The 18506-nt window shown below is 34.2% G+C and overlaps 1 protein-coding gene across 6 annotated transcripts in view; it reads left to right on the plus strand.

The window, feature by feature from the left end:
• LRP1B (LDL receptor related protein 1B) overlaps positions 1-18506 on the plus strand; it is a 671639-nt gene that overhangs the window by 489315 nt on the left and 163818 nt on the right. For all 6 annotated transcript variants that reach the window (XM_027900055.1, XM_027900058.1, XM_027900056.1 and 3 more), the window contains exons 29-34: positions 1846-2020; positions 2329-2423; positions 6469-6618; positions 14724-14864; positions 16590-16715; positions 17853-17984. In XM_027900055.1, coding sequence (XP_027755856.1) covers positions 1846-2020; positions 2329-2423; positions 6469-6618; positions 14724-14864; positions 16590-16715; positions 17853-17984 — 819 coding nt within the window. The remainder of the gene's footprint in view (positions 1-1845; positions 2021-2328; positions 2424-6468; positions 6619-14723; positions 14865-16589; positions 16716-17852; positions 17985-18506) is intronic.

An 18506-nucleotide genomic window follows, 5' to 3' on the forward strand; every position in this document is an offset into this window, starting at 1 on the left:
TTTTGGAAAATGATTGGACCAATATGACAATATCCCCATTTGGCTATGCAGATTGATGAATTCATTTATTTTGTGTGGCTAACCTTTTATTTTTTTTTAACCCTGCTGTCTCAGAGACAACTTTATTAACAATTAGGCATGATTTCAGTCCCAATATTGAGAACAAGGTTTACTATGCCTCCTAGACCTCTTTACATCAGGTATTCAAGTACCCAACAGAGAGACTTGTTGCTTGCTTTTTTAGATGGCAGTAAAATAAAAACATTGTTTATTATAGGATATATAGTGAAAAATAACAGAACTTGTCAAGTAACTTAATGAAACACACTATGTGTGTTTGTTTAGCAACATTCTTTCTTATTCCTTTTATTACGGTAGCTTCTGTGGTGGGATTTTTGTGGGAGTTTCTTTTGTTCCAAATGTAGCTTATTATATAAAAGTTTGCAAAATTACAATTTTCTGGCACATCAAAACGTTGTAAATACTGTTTATTATATGTAAACTATCTCATATGCTTACAGTTATATTTTTATACTTCTTATAAGACCATAAGAAGCTTTGTAAGAACATACAAGTGGGATTCTCACTGGATGAAGTCTTATGCCAATGTCATAAAGATGCCAAAGTCATAGTTTAATCTTCTTAAGAGTATGAAATGCTTATTTTCTAGTTTCTCCAACCAAAAAACCCAGAAGGGCAGGGGATCAATTTAAAGTGGGTCAAGGACTATTGTGCTTGGTGTTCTCTGGAGTTGGCAAACCTCCTAATGCCCTGTCACAGCTCAACCTTATGTCCATGCAAGCAATTCGCAGCCACATCCACATTAGTTTGTCAGCTATAATAATTCTGTCAGTGGAAATTACCACGTTAAGTTGACAAAAGATGTGTATCAACAATGAACTACATTGAAAACTTTAAATCACCCTTGGCCTGCTCCTTGCCTAGAAAGAGGAGAATCAGTATGAACCAGCTCTGTCCCAAGGCAAAGAGACATTGATAACTTGAGCAATGACTTTATACCCAGTATTTTAGGCAGATATTAACATATATTAACATTTCTTTTAATACCTTGCTTAAGAAGACCATCACATACAAAGTGACTGTGAAGCAACTAAATTGATCATATCTTACGTTTTGCTGCCACGGTTGCTCAGTCAAAGCCCAAAGTGGGATAGGGAAGAGAATCAGAAGGGTAAAAGTGAGAAAACTCGTGGGTTGAGATAAAAGCAATTTAATAGGAAAAGTAAAAGTTACAAGCACAAGCAAAGCAAAATAAAGAATTCCTTCATCTCTCTCAACAGCTGACAGATGTTTAGCTGTCGTCAAGAAAGCAGAAAAGTAACTTGGAATCTTGAGAACCTTCAGAAATAAACCCAGAAAACTACTTCAGTCATGTAGCTACTTCTGTGCCATAGGACTGTTCTCTAGACCAGGGGGTTTAATTCAGATCCTCTGTACTGAGCCTTCCTGGTGCTGATGAAGGAATTAGATTTTTAAACTTCAACATAGCATTGTTTTAGAAAACCACTGAGTAATAAATGCTTTCTTAAGTAGAAAAATACAATGCAAAAGTTCAGCATCTGTCTGATTATTATTTTTGGACAATAGATTTTATACTATGAATATTCAGTGTGATTTTCATGTTCATGTTTTTATTTCAAGTGTATCAGACCCAAGAATAAAAAAAAAGGTTATTCATTCTTGGCAACTAGTGAATAAATACGTCTGAAGAGAATATTGCACAACATTTTTAACAAACTGTAGAAATTATTCTTTCTCTTTCCCCAAGACTGAAAATAATCCAGAAGGAAAATCAAAAAAACAACTGCTTTTCCCTTTTTGCAGATATTCAGAGTATCAGAGGTCTTGCAGTGGATTGGATATCACGTAATTTGTATTGGATTAGCTCAGAATTTGATGAAACACAAATTAATGTGGCACATTTAGATGGTTCCTTGAAAACCTCAATCATCCATGGAATCGATAAACCTCAGTGTCTTGCAGTTCACCCAGTAAAAGGGTAAGGTATCTGTGGTTTTAATAAATGAACTGCAGTAAAGCTAGTCAAAAGATTCTTCTTCATTCATATTTGGAGTTTGCCCATTCTGTTTTCTCTCAAACTTAAAGTAAAAGCATGCATTTGAAAGATGTTTTGCTGAAAATTTCTTACCTGAATGCCGGTTCCTTACCAAAGCTGTTGATTAAATCATGTAATCACTGGTTGTACATTTTGCCTCCTTCTAAACTGATAAATCTTTTATCTAATGATGCATTAAAAATACTGTGTACACAAAGCAACATTTTAAATATGTTAATTTTCTTCTTCAGTAAACTCTACTGGACGGACGGTAACACAATTAACATGGCAAACATGGATGGCAGCAACAGCAAAATACTCTTCCAGAATCAAAAAGATCCAGTTGGTAAATACCTTTTTTCCTGATTCTTGTTTATTTGAGTGATTTTTATGGGCATTGTCTTGAACTGCTTTTGAAGTGTGCCAGGATGTTTTTCATTTAATATATAACAGTGATAAGAACAGACATAAAGTCATGAACAACAGTCATGTGATTTTGTGTTCCATAATTTAATATATTTTTGACCCATTCTATCTGAAATCTACTGCAGTAGTAGTGGATTATTATTAGCTTCCAGGATTACAGTGAACTGAAGGAGAACCCATCTGTATTTCTCAATCTTTATGTCATGGTCAAAAAAAAAAAAAAAAAAAAAAAAAAAAAAAAAAAAAAAAAAAGTAGGGATCAAGTTTTTAATAAGTTATGGATAAATGAGAGGGTGCTTTGACTGCAAATGTAGATCCTTCCTCACCAGAACCCCAGTTGCATGATGAAAAGAGAAATTGGCTGTTAACTTTTCCCATAGAGAAAAAATCAAGAGTTGAAGCATACATTTCCTATAATGACTTAGCCTTGGTTTTAGTATTTGATAATTCATACAGTTGATGATAAATTATGGCAATTTTGGGAAAAAAAAGACAAGCTCTCTCTATATGCACTTTTTTTTGTTCAGATCTCTTACTTTAGATAATTTCATTTTTTAGAGAGCTAAAGTGGTTATGTTAATTGTTGATGACTTATTAATGGCCCATCAATAAAGTGATTATATTTTAGAGCATTTATTTTTTCATAACTGAATATATAGAGCAAGAAGAAGAGAAAATGTTTTAAAGAATTCAATAAATTTGACATAAGAGCAACACGACATGCTTTTAAGACCCTAAATTCTATGAATTTTGTAGAAATTACTTGATGACTGTTTTACTGTTGTTTTGATTTGCTGTCTATCCACTTGAAGAGACATTTACCTTTTTATCTGAAGAAGAAACAGTGGTAAACCCACAAATTTTAACATGAAGTATAAGCATATTAAATAATATTAGGACAATATTAAGAAGCATGTGAAATATGAAGCATTTTGTACTGAATATTCTGTGATCACAGGTCACAAGGTCCTATATTGCAATCCTTATGGTTTCTCTCCTTGGATTTGCTGAATGGCAGTGAAACTACTGAACCAAATACTAAGAATGCTTCTTCAAATCCATATATGGACAAGGGAAAAAACTTATATTCTTTCTGTAGTATTGGATTAATTTTTAAAACTTTTGAGATCTGATGATAAATATTTTAAATAGGTCATATTGTAAGTCAAAGGTTCTTATTGCATTAAAATGGGATATATCTGTTAAGTGTAGAATATGTGCTTTGTAAAGAGTCTATATGTATATATGTTTGTGTAAAGGGAAAACAATGCTTGTACCCATATTTTGCTGGAAACCTTTTTAATTGGTATCATCTTGGCTCAATTTTTATATCAGTTAGGATGGACATGAAAATAAATTCAGTTGCATATCTGATGAAAAAATGATCAGTTATACTATAGATCAAATAAGTATTAAGTTTAGCAAACTCTATAATTGAATATGAGCAAAATACCTGTTTCAGTGGTTTAAATTACTCTTACCATTAGTATAAGACATTACCATGCTAAGAACAAGAAAACACTGATGAGGAGACAGAAAGTCTTAAAATCTTAATATAATATTTAATTTCTAACTGAAAAACTGTCTTTCTCCATAAGTGGAACTCTAGTTCATGCAGTCCTAATTTTGAGTGTTTGGGGAGCTCGCAAGGTAGATGCAAAAGACAAATATCTGGCTTATTAGAGCTGGATATCCTGATAATTGATGGGAGTTTTGTTGTCTTGATACATAATTCAGAATTTGGAGAATGAGGAAGAATTTTCTTTTCTGTGACCTGAAGTAAGCTGAGTAATTTTTTTGTGTTTGAGTTCTGTAAAGAGAAGGAAATGATTTTTTAATTACAGTACTTTGTGTTATCACCAAGAGTGTATGTAGTTTGGAAAATTTTGGAATGGATACCCTTAGGATTACAGATGGTGTCTTTTTTTTTGTCTTAGCCAGTACCTACTAGACTTGCTGGTCAATTCTGCAGCTCTAAAAGGGTCAAATGCTAACAGCACAAGCAGTTGACAAAGCAACTGGAGTTCCATTAAACTGTATTGTTAGGAATCCAGAATTAATGTTAATTTTGAACTTTCTTAGGCAGGTCATTTGATCACTGGAATTCCCTGAGATCAATATTGCACAATCCTCACGTTCAGATGGACTTTAGCAACTGGGTCAAAAGATTTAAACCATTTACCCACAGTAGAATCGATCCTGAGTATCTATGATGCTTATGAATAATAAGTCACCTGTTTTCAGTAGCAAAGCCAGGAAAATTCCTGAAAAAAAATATCTAAACATACTTTGCCTGCATTAGAAATAACAAGGGTTGGTAATAGGTGGAAAGTGTTTTGGGAAGAATCATGTGGTAGACTTGACAAGAAGGAGATAAAAATGTTCTTTTTTGTCCTTTTGCTTCTGTGTAATTGCAATACCAACCTGGAGAAACACCAGTTTAATATCTGAAGTAAAACCTGAAAAGATAAGACCGTAATTGCTGTGTAGCTTGTATTGACAGCAACTCCATAAAGAGATGTCATCCAGGTGACGTCAGTGAGCAGCTGACCGGTAGTCGGGAGTTGCAGCGAATAACAAACGCTGTCCATCTCGGAGTAAGGAAAATTTCATCCTTGCGTATTCCCTTTTAACCCCCAGGGAGGTTCATCATCAGTATTTCCAGGAAACTTCCTGTGCTAGGCCTAAGTACTGCAAGTGCTGCTTGTCTCCAAGATCCGTGGCACTGTATGTTTGCTTTGAGCGATGCTTGTTGTACAAGCACGAAAACGTGTGCGCAGAGACCCTGCAAGATCAGTCTCTCCTGCAGCCACAACTCTGAATCCTTGTCCTCTCTTGAGCGTGTTTTGTTTTCTTCTGGGTGATAAAACTGCAGAGGGGGGCAAAAAAAGTGTCAGTAACTGTAAAGGACCTGGAAAGCTGTTTTTCAGAAGCTCAGAAAGCTGAAACCTTTTGACCTGTCATGTCAAATCTGTGTAAAGAAGTAGAGACATGATGGCAGCTGTAAGTGCTGCAGCACAGGGCACTGCTTCCTCCTGTCAGGGTTTTCAAAATACCTGTCCAGGTTACAAGATGGAAGAAGACTACAGTTACAATATCTAAAGGTTGACCTATGCAGTGAAATACAGTATTTTTTGGCAACTGGCTGCTGGATACATAACATGAATTCTGGGAAAGCTCTGGTACCAAAGCAAATTATTATGGCTTATATTGTCACCATGCTAAGAATATTTCACTATAGAAAATCTTCTGCTGCCAGTTCTTGAATGTTTTAAAATCATTATAGAAGTCTGAAATGCATCATCTCTTAGCTCTTTGCTCTTACTTCCAGAATATTGTATGCTTTGTTCGTTTAGCATGGTTATTTTGCAAGTATTTTTATTTCTACAGTTCTCTTGCTTTTCAGTCCAAAGAACTGATCATGTGGTCAGTTCACTATGAAGCACAATGCAAATATACATTTATTAAGAATTTGGGTTAGGATTTGGTATTTCAGCATTCTAAGCAGAGAACTGTGCATGTAGGGAGAGAACAGATTTTTTTAGTTCTAAATCACAAAAAGTAGGTTGTTTTCTAAGTCTTTATGTATTTGTAATTTTAGAATATAAGTGATGTTTCCTGTTTTGCATTTGGTAGTTTTTAATGACCTCACCTAGGACCTCAGCTTATTCAAGTTATTAATTCTTCATTACCAGATAAATCTCTTTCATCAGTCAGTCACTGATTTGTGTAGATGCTGGGAAAAATACAAGTCACAAATCTTTCTAAAATGTGGGAGTTTTCACTATAAATGTCCAAGTTTTCTTTTCTCAAAAAGTTTTTTTTTAAAGTGTGAGTGGAAAATGTAATTGTATGTTGTGTAGATATATAGACATTTCCCAGTACACTTTATTGTGAAAACAGCTCAACCCTAAGTGTATATTATCTATTCAAGCCATAGTTAAAGTTGTATGCATTAATTACAGGTCTATCAATAGATTATGGGGAGAACAAGCTTTACTGGATCAGTTCGGGAAATGGAACCATAAATAGATGCAATTTAGACGGTGGCAATCTTGAAATAATAGAATCAATGAAAGAAGACTTAACAAAAGCCACAGCTTTAACCATTATGGGTAAGTCCAGTGATAATCACTTTTTTTTTTTAATTATTCAAAGCTAATTAATAATGAAACATGAAAAGCTTAGGGAAGCTATTGTACATTCACTAGCAAGACTATTGTCTGTGAAAAAAGTTCTTTATATTTGATTGAACAGACAGTTTGCAATCTGTATTGCAAGTATGTGTTTCTAAATATAGTCTTGCATATATATATATATACACACACAGTATGAAGGTAACAGATTGATGGCTTATATTTGCTGTAGTCACTTATAAAGTGTGTTGGAAGAAGAAGGAGCTCTTTTATGCTCTTTATTAGTCAGAATTATCTATAACTTGTTTCCTCTGCTGCTCAGATCTTCCTACCTAGTTCAGAATAGCCTTAGTTTGTTGAATTGGCTGGCACTTTGTGAAGGCTTCTTTGGGTTCTGAATTAATGATTGATGATTTGGATTTTCAGATATCTGCTAATATTCCATGTATTAAATATGTTGAATAAAATATTCTGTTTGTTATTAATCCTCCATTTGCACATTAGAAGGGTTTAGAATGTTCAAAAACACCTATCAAAAAAAAAAAATCAAAAGAACAGTAACATAAGGAAAAATTCCTAAATTATTAACTAGTTACAGGTTGCTGAATATAATAAAAATATCACTTCAAGTTGGCTATTTCTCATACATGTCTTCAGCTCTTGACCCTTGCTGTAGCTGGGAGAGAGTGTGGTAGAAAATTCCAATCTGACTCAGACTTAATATTTCTGTTATTCTGGAGATAACTTTTGAGCTTTCTGTATTTCCCAAAAATACTTTACTGACCCTTGTTTTCTGGTTCAAAAATTACTTAAAGTTGTCTTGGATGTTCCAAAATAAATTTCACTTGACAAGCAGACTTTTGTTGGGATAAGTGTCTTGTCAACTGCCAGGATCTTTTTATGAAGTGTTTTATTTGATTGATTAATTATATAATAACTTTGTATGTATAAATAGTGTATTAGTAAAATTTTTGCTAAATAAAATCCAAAGACTTCTATGTACATGGTGTAAATTATATCATAGTGTAAAGTGGTAATTGCTAAATTAGATTTATTATACACACATTTGACCAGTATTGAACTTTAAATGCTGTCAGTGTCTGTTGGAGAAGGGATACTTTTATATCTGCATTCATAAACACAAGCAAGTTTGTGTCAGAAGGAGTCACAAATGGTAATACATACAAATTGTCTTTCATTGATTGGATTGTGACTAGAAATGGATTGAATAAATGACCTTTACTCTGGGGAGCTGTTGGAAGTCTTTAATAGGAGATGTAAAGAGTGTATGTTCATCCTGTCACTGAGATGACTGTGGTTATCAAGTCTTCATCTCTGATTCACAGAACCTATAACAGTGATGATCTATTTGGGAGATGGAGCAAATAGATTATAGCAATCATGTAAAGAAGAATGTTTCATGATTGTTCGCACAGAAGTAGTTGAATTTTTGCAGGTGTGGAGATGGAAATTTTTCTGCTGCATAGTTTTTACGTATCTGAACCTCTACTACCCATAGTTTGGGATGCTTTGTTTTTATGGGTGATGAAAATTCTTCCTACTCAAAAATATTCAGGTTTCAGCAGGTAAATCACAGTAATTACAATGTTTATTGAATTCTTTTTACTCCATTTCCTAAATTTTCTTGACTGCTTTTATCTAAAAATACAGTAAACACAACTAAACAACATGAATGGAATGAATGTTTCTTCTCTATGAATATACTAAGCTTTTTTTTACTATTTGAATTAATCAGTGACTGAAAACAGATACAATACCTGTGCCCAAATTTTGTAGAATTTAGGTTCCGCTCATTGCCAGAGAGTCCTGTAGTCTTCTGCTGTCTTTTCCATTTTTCTGTCGTTTGCATTTATTTTCTCCCCAGCTAAAAGCAGTATTTTGGACAGCTTATATTTTTTGTTTCTTTATTTTAGTGTATGATCATGTCATATTGTTGGGTTATGTTTTCATGGGGGTAGAAAGAGAAGGTAGAGTTCAGTATTTTGAGAGTCCCTTTGCACAGTTTGTCACCAGGTCAGTTGTTGATCATCTGAATCTTTGTTGGACTAAAGAGTTAAACCAAGGAAATGGTGGAGAGGACCTTGGTGCTTTTAGGGGATGGGTGGTGTGATCTGAAATTTGCCAGAAGAATTGTTGGAAAATTTTTGAATTTCTAATAAATTTACTATACCAGGGATCTCTTCAAGCACCTCAGTTATTTCTTCTGCAAATTTTTTAGGTGGTTGTGAAGCATCTTCCCCAACCGTCAGTGTTCTTGTCAGAAAGCACGAGCTCCCAGAGACACCCAAGGAGAATCCTACAGTCTGTGTCAAAAGCTAGTGCCTTCTGTTCCTTGTCTGGACAGACTTTTGCACAGAAAACTAACAGATCTTCTGCCAATTTCCAGTGGGTTTTGCTGTATCTTATAATTGATGTGCCAGAAGATTTTTCAGAACTATAAAAAAAAAGTGATGAGGTTTGGCCCAAGATTTTTTTTTTGTTTGCCTTGGTAATTTCTGTGCTGTTCTGATATCTTGAGTTTCTTGATCTTAGATTCTGCTAATTTCAAAATGGGAAAGGAAAGGAGAGCAGGCATTTTGTGATTATCTTCTGTGACATGAACTCAGTGGATACTGCAGCTGATTCAGTACAGTTTTGGGTTTGCTTTTTAATATAACTTATGGAGTGGTTCAGAGCTTCACCAGGCAATGATGATTCTCCTTTAGTTCTACCCCTCAATCTCCTCATTGTTTTTATTGCTTTCAATTCCTCTGTTTTAGTGTTGCAGTTTAGCTGTTGTAAACCATTTGGAAGTAACCACTACTCTTTCAGATGTTTGCTGTTGTTTAGTCCTTTCCAGGCTCTGTTTAACATTTTTCTACTATTATATTCTTTACTGGGAGCTTATAGAAGGTAATGGTAAGACATGAAAACATAATGTTAGCAAACAAGCTGGTGCCAAAATAGCTGTCAGGTTTATCCTTAAGGGAAAGGGAAACAAGATATATAATTCACATCTTTCTGTATTTTGGTTCTTTCTTTTATTGGTTTTCTACTCAGTAGTGTCAGTCATCTTTCCTTTTCCATATGCTGAGCAAAATTCCTAGTCTTTTGGTGCCTACTTTTGCTACATTGTTTTGAGCATGATGTAGATGGGATGAAAATTATATTCCACTTGAAAGTAAAGCATCTGAATATATACAAAATTACCATTTTTCCATGCAGTTAATTGTACAAAATTTTGCTGTTGCTGTTCTCTAATACAAAGCAGTTGCTGTAAATCCATGAAGACGTATTTGCTTTGCTGTTCTTCCCACTTTTTCTTCAAATACACATTCACTGTGTGAAGTGTCAGTGCATGCAACATCAGACATTTGTAGTCAATCTATTATTAAAAAACCCATGTGAATGCTCTGTCTAGTACCTCCCACTGTTTAATGTCTTGCATTTGGTCAGTGGTAACTTTTTTTTGCTACTACGTTATTTTCCATTTTATTTTCTTCAAAAACCTCTGGAGTTCATTCTGGTCTTTCAGAAGCTTATCTGATTCACAGCACCCTATACCCTGCATCATTTTCAGCACCTGCTGCTGACAACATTTACAAGTTGACATTAAATACATCCACTGCTTCGAAATTCAAGATGTTCCATGTGAGAGAATCTCTGATTTTTTTATACAGTCAAGCTCTTTTCAACGATACAAAAATGCTTCCTAACCTTGTCTTAAGGTTTGAGTTTAATGTATCATTTAGTAACTGGGTTTAACAGTTTTCCTGGTAGCCAGTGTCATGAGTGCGATTAAATCATAAAGATACATTTGGCATTCTGCATGAAGTCTCTTCTCCTGCCTTCCCAGTTACTCAATGAAAATGGTTCCTGGACTGTAAATGAAACTTTGGTAATTTACCTTTGTGATGAGAACTGTGTTTCTGGGTTGGTGAGCAGAGTCATTATATTACAAGATTTGAATTGCAAAGGAAGTAACAGCAATATCTGATGTGTTTCCAAACTGAGGTGTTCTTTCCTGAATGATATATGGCTCTGAATCATAATCTGAGCATTGCTAGAAGAGCATTGATTAGTTACTGTAAGTTTTTGGCTGAGAAGAAGAGGATGTTGAAGACTTCTGTCAGCATTTTTGTTGGAGGAATTTGATTGGATTTTGTATCAGGTCCTCACAGAAATACAATTTACACAAACCCACAAAATTCATCTCATATCTCTGAAAAGTAGGAATATGATGTAGATTGTGTAGACTGTATAATGAGGATATAATTTGTTGTGGATTGGTTGGGTTTTTTAGTATGAAATAGAATAACCTCACGTAGTGAATGATTTTATGTGTAAGTGCTATTTCTGTTGAAATTCACGTAAAAAACATTCCATCAGCAATACAACAAAATTAGATGTACATAATAGCTTTTCAATGCGTGTTCAGGTATTAGAACAATGCCTTTTGAACACAAACTGTATGTAATATAACCATCAAGGTGTATTATCAAGCAATCAAAACAGAAAGCAACAATTACAGTATTTCATTTTAGACAGAAAATGTGGGTTCATATTTCCAAAATATATTCATGCTGACATTTACTTTTGTCGTGTAGTTAGCTGATACATTGGTTTCTTGACTTTTGTTTTATCCTAAATAATGTTTCAAAAGTAACACCAGAAAGCTTTTTCCAGTAACTCAAAGGGTGGGAGCTGTGACTTTGCTGGATGTAATTGCAAAGTGAAAGGGGCTGCTTAGATCAGGAAACTTCAAATACACACACCTTAATTTTCCAAGTCATCAGTCATCTAATTGCCATAACACCATTCATTACATTACCATTAATATGTGAAATGTATCCAGGCAATTTGCCCAGTTTTAAGTGCAGTACATAGTTGTCTTCCATAAATACTCAAACCACCATTAATGAAAACTAATGGCCCATCAAAATTTGCATTCAGAGTACTGCTTGAAATCTCCGAAGGACTGTCCACAATGCTGGGGTAGCAATTTTTGGCATTTGAAATTGCTGTTTCCCAATATGTTGCCGTGCTTAATGCTAATTAACCAACAGAATGGATAAATACAACGATTTTAATATATATTATAACCCAGTTTCAGTAGCACGATTGTAATTAGTGATCAAACAACACTCTTATTAGCATAATCAAGCAAATAAATGTTTGATATTTGAAGGTTCAAAATAGTGTTGTTTCTTTCCTAGTTTGTAAAGCAAGTTGTCTTTATGCTGAAGTCAAGTGGGCTTTTTTTTAAAACATCTACTGTATTTTAAAATTATTATAGAAATAGATTAATTCATACCAGAAATCGTAGATGAGTTATCTACTGACAGAATATATCAAAAATGGAGAGAGAAAGCCAAATTTTGCTTAGAATTATTGTCAAAAATCTCTGTGTAATGTGTTGGGTTTTTTTGTTATGAGACTTGTGTATGTTGGCCACCCAGCAGTTTCTGAACAACTAAAAGATGTATTTTTTAGGTCTTAGGTCATAATTTGCCACTCTTTTAGCAGATAGTCATAAGAGATTTCACCTCAAAGTGTCTGTACTTCAGAATTCGTGGAGGTGGTTTTAGTGGTTTTTTTTGGTTGATTTGTGGTTTTTTAGTTTAGTATTTTCTTTGGTTTGGTAATAATTTTTATTTTTTAGGAGTTGTTTTTGTGGGGTTTTTTTTGTTTGTTTGTTTGTTTTTGGGGGGAGAATTTTGTGGTCCTTTTTTTTTTTTTTTTTCTGGTATACCTGAAAAGTCAGGATTTGCACGAACTTTCTCATTTAATTCCCCTCCTCTATCCTTGTCTCCTAAACTCATAATGCATCATAAAGCCTCTGTGCAAAAGAAGAATAAACAAAAAAAGTAAGATTTTTGTAAGCTACATTTTTATTTAAATCTTTATCCAGGTGTGGTGTTGCCAGGGGTGTTCCCCTGTAACCTGCTATAGAAGAAGAAAATACAAGCATAATTTTGAGAAGTATTTTCAGTATTCACTTATGAATTGTTGTGATTTGTCCTTTTTAAGGGCGTCGGTCATGTAGGAGACTACTCCACCTCTGTAGGCACAGTCAAGTACATGGTTTGTGATCAAATAGGGGTTGTGAAAAATGAAAACTCTTCTCCACACGCAAATATTTAATTTAAAAAGTCTAAACCTTTAGGATTGCATGTTACTATCTAAAGGAGAGGAAAAAAAAAAGTCCAATTCCCACTATTTCATGTATGGGTTATAGCACAGAGTCACTTTTCTAATCTTATCTTGCATGTGCCTTTTTGTTATAATTGACATCATCAAAATTGAGTGCAGGGACTTTTTGTTCTAAAGAGTTTCTGATAAAGGAATTATCAGATACAATCTACTACTAATTGACTGATATCACACAGTGATGTGTTTACTCAGTCAATTCTAGTACCTTTGCATGCATAGAGTGATAGATTTTCTTTAAATTTTACCCAAATTCAAATTGAGAGTTCCATCTGTGTCTCCAAATCTTAATGTTTTCAATCTGTAGATTGTGGTCTTTTCATATTCCTGTGAAGAGTTTACTTTTTTTTTTCCCCTTGATATTTTCAGTGTTTCTTTTCTGCTGTAACTTTTTACAGTTACTGCAGTGAAAATTATTTTTTTAGACCTGCAGTTTCTGTCTTGAAACACTCAACTGTGTGGCTCTATAAATTAGTTATTGAAATATTAAAACTGCAGCATAGGCAAAAACATTCATTTAACTGAAAATAAATTTAGGTAAAAGTGAAATTAATTATTTGTGTATTCCTCCAGTGTTCCTGGAGATTAAAAGTTTTCAGTCTAGAGAACTTTTGGTTCATCTTCTATAATAACTTTTTCTGTCAGAAATTAAAATGCTGGTGATGTTTAACTTGCAATTATACAGACTTGCCCCATTTAATTATTTCATTTAGATGTTTAAAAGATACATAGCTATTTTAAGGAAAAAATAAGTAATATTCGTAATTTTTGTGCAGGACATAGCTCTGAGATTGTATCTTACAGTAGTCAATGCCTATAATGAAGTCATGAGTGAAATGTTAACTTACTGCAGAGCAGTATTTTGTCAGTAACCCAAAAAATAGTCACGTTCATGTACTGCCATTACATCATTCCAGTTTGAAAATACACGTGACAAACCCAAGACGGAGTTGAAATCAAATCGCTGCTATAATTTCTTTTCCTTCTCTTTTCCTATTTGTAATTAATTGAACGTACACACAAGAATTATGTTGTGCTGCCCTTGAGACTGTTGGTCAAACTAGTCTGAGGTAATATGGGGTTAAAGAGAAACTAATAACCCACAATGAGCTGGAAGGGGGTCTTGGTAGAGTCGAAGTCTTGTGAAGAGAGTAAGAACTTGGGTATGAGATTTTGGCACTTGAAGAAAATGAGAAAGAGACACTGAGAAATTTGTTACAGAATCATTAATGTTGGAAAAGACCTTTAAGATCATCGAGTTGGACATTTAACCCAGCTCTGCAAAGTCCACCACTAAACCATGGCCTCAAGAACCACATCTGCTTGTCGAGCTGGAACACTGAGACCTCATCATACATCTGTGTGGACTCCAGAAAGGAGAGCTCATGTGACAAGGAAAATCAGAGTTTCACTGAAGTTTGAGTTTGATATCAAAGCTCTGAGATTTTAATTCTGAGTAACTGGGAGGCAGAACCTGATATGAATTTTTTTTGTGATTTCTTAGTTACTGATTGTAATTTGTTTTTAATGAAAAATGTGTTTAAGCATTACAAGCAATTTTGTTCGCTTGTGAAAATGAATTTCTTCCCTAAAGTCACTAGAATTTCCATGTATATGTGGAAAATGAGGCATTTTAATTTAGGATTTTCTATATCAGTAACCTTAAATCAGCAGTTATCGCAGCAAAAGTGGAATTGGTGAAGACTGTTTTCATGTCTGCAGAATCTTAATAACCCACAAACTTCAGATTCTTAAGCAGTTTTCCTTAAAACTGATCTGAGAATTAACCTCAAAAGCCTTTTTCCACCTTAGATTTTAACCATATGTAATTTGATAGTGATCCTTTTGATTTCTAAAATTTGAAAATTTTACAGATAAAAAGCTTTGGTGGGCAGACCAGAACTTAGCTCAGATTGGAACCTGCAATAAAAAAGATGGAAGAAACCCAACTGTCCTGAGAAACAAAACTTCAGGTGTTGTACACATGAAAGTGTATGATAAAGCAGCACAACAAGGTAGGTTTCATTTTAAATATGTTTAACCAACCTTTAGAGTGTACAGTATCTTTTCTAGTGTTATTCTCCAAATGTGGCTAGAAGAAAATAATACTTAATTTCATTGTAATTCAGTGGTAAAATATATTGTATTGGTAAAAATACTTGGTTTTAAAATAAATTATTGAATATAATAGGATAATTGAATTAACATATCTGCCTGTACTGAAATTACTGAAATTTTAAGTGAAGTACTATGAGAGAATTCATTAATATTCTTCATTATCTATTTTGAAACATGGTTTAATTCATCTAAGTTGACAGAATTGACACTACTGTAAATCAAAATTGAGGCAGCAGAAAAATGGGGGTGTGTAATTTTTGTAGTTCGGGGTCATGCACAGAGTTTTATGAATTTGGTGATGAAAACATTTTTGAGTTGCTTTAGAAGGAGCTTATTTCTGATTCCAGTTACTAAAAGTGATGAGGGTGGAATCTATTAAATTAATTATTTCATTTTATTGTGGACTCCCCATCCATGGAGATGTTCAAGGCCAGGTTGGACAGGGCTCTGAGCAACCTTGTGTAGTGGATGGTGTCCATGCCCGTGGCAGGGGAGTTGGTAGGCGATGAGCTTTAAGGTCCATTCAGACCCAAACCATTCTGGGATTCTGTGATTTTGTGGAGAAGCTTCTGGAAGAACACAGGATGGTTTCTGCAATAAGTAGTCTATAAATGGAGCACATTCAGTTCCATATTGAGCACTTCTGGGAACATTTGCCCTTTTACCTAATCTGGGAAACACAAAAAGTGCTTTGCTAGCCTGACCCTTAGCTTTAAGTGTGGTGGAACAATTATACAAATTTAGGCATTCTGTAATGTTTCTATCAATTTCAAATGCATTAATTCCCAACCATGGAGACATACAGATAGCTCATAGGTGCCTGAATGTTAGCAGTACTGGGTACCTGCTGCATAGAAAAAACTTCTATGATTTTAGGTGAAGAAATGTGTTCTACTTCAGAATTAGGAATGCAGAAATAAATGTGACAAGTAGCTGTCTGATTCTTATGGGCTTGATAACTTGTAATCAACTAATTCCTTGAATGTCTTAGTGGATTTCAATGTTTCTTCATAACTCATTCTTCAAATTTCTGATCTGTGTTTACTGTGTTGTGTATTATGTTTGTTATAAATCTTATTTAAATCATTTTAAAAAATGTTCATCTATTACTTAAAAGTAAATATTGTATTAAGTAGTAGGAGTATGGATTTGTGAGATCACTTCATAATGTATCTTAAATATACTAAAAAATGCTAGTTCTTGAAGATAACAAGGTTAATATAACACTTGATGAATGAATAAGGTATGATCAATGATTTGCTCATGGTCTAGAATAAGATAGACCTTCTAGACTAATGTCAGTGAGATTTCATCATTGCCAGTCCAAACTTAATGTATTTTCAGGTTTTTCATAACCTTTTACTTTAAAATAGGCAGCTTTTTTAGAAAACTGAGTTATTTATAATCTGAAGGAAAATGTGTGGATAAAATGCTGCAGAAGTAAAACATGGAAGGGTGTGTGAATGTATGAAATACGTTAGTATATCTCAATTTTTTGAAGAATTTAACTGAACAAAATTTGGGTTTGGTAATATTAATATATCATTGACAACACTCATTTTAATCAGGACTAATCTGTTCAGATTTTACTTCCTCTTGTCTCTTCTCCCACCATGTTATAGGCAGCAATTCCTGTCAGCTGAACAATGGTGGATGTTCCCAGCTTTGCTTACCAACATCAGAAACCACCAGGACTTGTGTGTGTACAGTGGGCTACAACCTTCAGAAAAACCGCATGGCTTGCAAAGGTAAAATGCCTTCAGTATTTCTTTTAATTAACTCAGGTTTTATGGGAGCGTTGTAATGAGTAAATAAACTTAATTTATTCACTTCAAGTTGAATAACTATACTTAATATGCCTGATTGAAGCAGTAACAGAGGAACGTCTCTTGTGGCGATGACAGAATTAAATTTAGCTTTTATTTACATTATTCAGTACTGCACAGATTTTTGTGGAAACTCAGACCATTTGAGTCATCATTAATGGCAGTAAATATTTGTTCAAGGTCATATACCTTATCTTTAAACTAAATTATAGGCTACAGTATCTGAATTGTTGGATATCTCATTGTATTGGTCTTAATATAAAGTGAAGCCTGATTTTTTTATTATTTTCTGAAAAAAACTTTGTCCATTTGAACTGTCTATTAAGCTTACATAGCTTACAGACAAAACCTTACTTTCTGCCTGAATAATAAACAACCTTGTGGTCAAGGTGCCTTATAGCTTTATAAACAGAATATTATTTGCTCCCATTTATTAGGACTAAGTAATTCCTGAGAATTAGTACATAACAAGGCCTCTACACAGTAGCATTTATTCCTGCCTAATAGAAATAGGTGCATGTGGAGTGTGATTAATCTAACATGAAAGCAGACATTTAAAAGTCATCAACTGCACTGGTCATCAAATACATAATGATGTATTCCTCTCTTGTCTGTAAAGGAAATGTGCATGACTGAGGGTGAGGTGAACTGCATGCCTCAAAACCAATTTAAAGTCCTGATTTCTGCAATTTTTTTTTTTTAATTATCTCTTGCTGAATAGGTATAGAAAGTATAGATATGCACTGAAAATATTCTTAAATGTCTTATAATTAAAAAAAAAATTAAGTTTTAATTTTCATTACTGATAATTACCTGATTATAAGGCAGTGGTCGACATGGACAATGGTTCCCTTCTCTTTATAAGACAGCATTTATCATTTAATTAGAAATACACCACAATAACTCATGGATGTTTCTATCAAAGAGGTGGAGTTATCAATTTGGAAAACAATGGAGCAGTTATTGGAAAACTATGTCTAGTGCATGTTAGCTCCTCAAATCCTGCTAATTGGGAAAGTCTTCACTTTGCTCTCAGTGGCTACTTTATCTTTCCAATAGGTATCGAGTCATTTCTCATGTATTCTGTTCATGAAGGAATTAGAGGAATACCTCTTGATCCAAATGATAAAATGGATGCTTTAATGCCTATATCTGGGACTTCGTTTGCTGTGGGCATAGACTTCCATGCAGGTAAATATTGTGTGCAATTTGTAGTATGGATGGTAAAAATTGTATGTTGTCCTCATGAATGAAATAACCCTTCGTTTTCAAACCATCCACGTTGTTAGAACTGCGTTTAAAAGAATTAGAAGTTGCAGATTGTGCTGCCAGCACTAGCTGCTGTTTTTCAGTGGAGTCATCACTGAGAACTCGAGTAGGAGACTGGTGGTTTTACAGGAAGTGGTCATCAGTCTGTAGGAAAGCAGATTTCAGTAGTTCTTTCTTTCAAAGAAAAAGGCTTGCTCCTGTTACGCCATTTTTTCCATGGAATTTTCTCAGTCCTATGTGTTGTTACCAGCGGGTGGTTTTGACAGCTGAGTTGGAATAGTTTAGTTCCTGTCCAGCACAGCTCAGCCACTTCCCTGCAGGGTACAAGCCAGCTCTGTATCTGTTTCTTCATTCCAGAGGCAGGTAGTCTGACAACCTGAGGAACAGGCATTTCTACCATTCCACCCATATGAGGATTTTATTGGCAATTTTACATCTTGTATT

This window comes from Empidonax traillii, unplaced genomic scaffold (assembly GCF_003031625.1).
Source record: "Empidonax traillii isolate 1590-97213 ecotype Southwest subspecies unplaced genomic scaffold, ASM303162v1 scaffold702:size1046427, whole genome shotgun sequence".
NCBI lineage: Eukaryota > Metazoa > Chordata > Aves > Passeriformes > Tyrannidae > Empidonax > Empidonax traillii.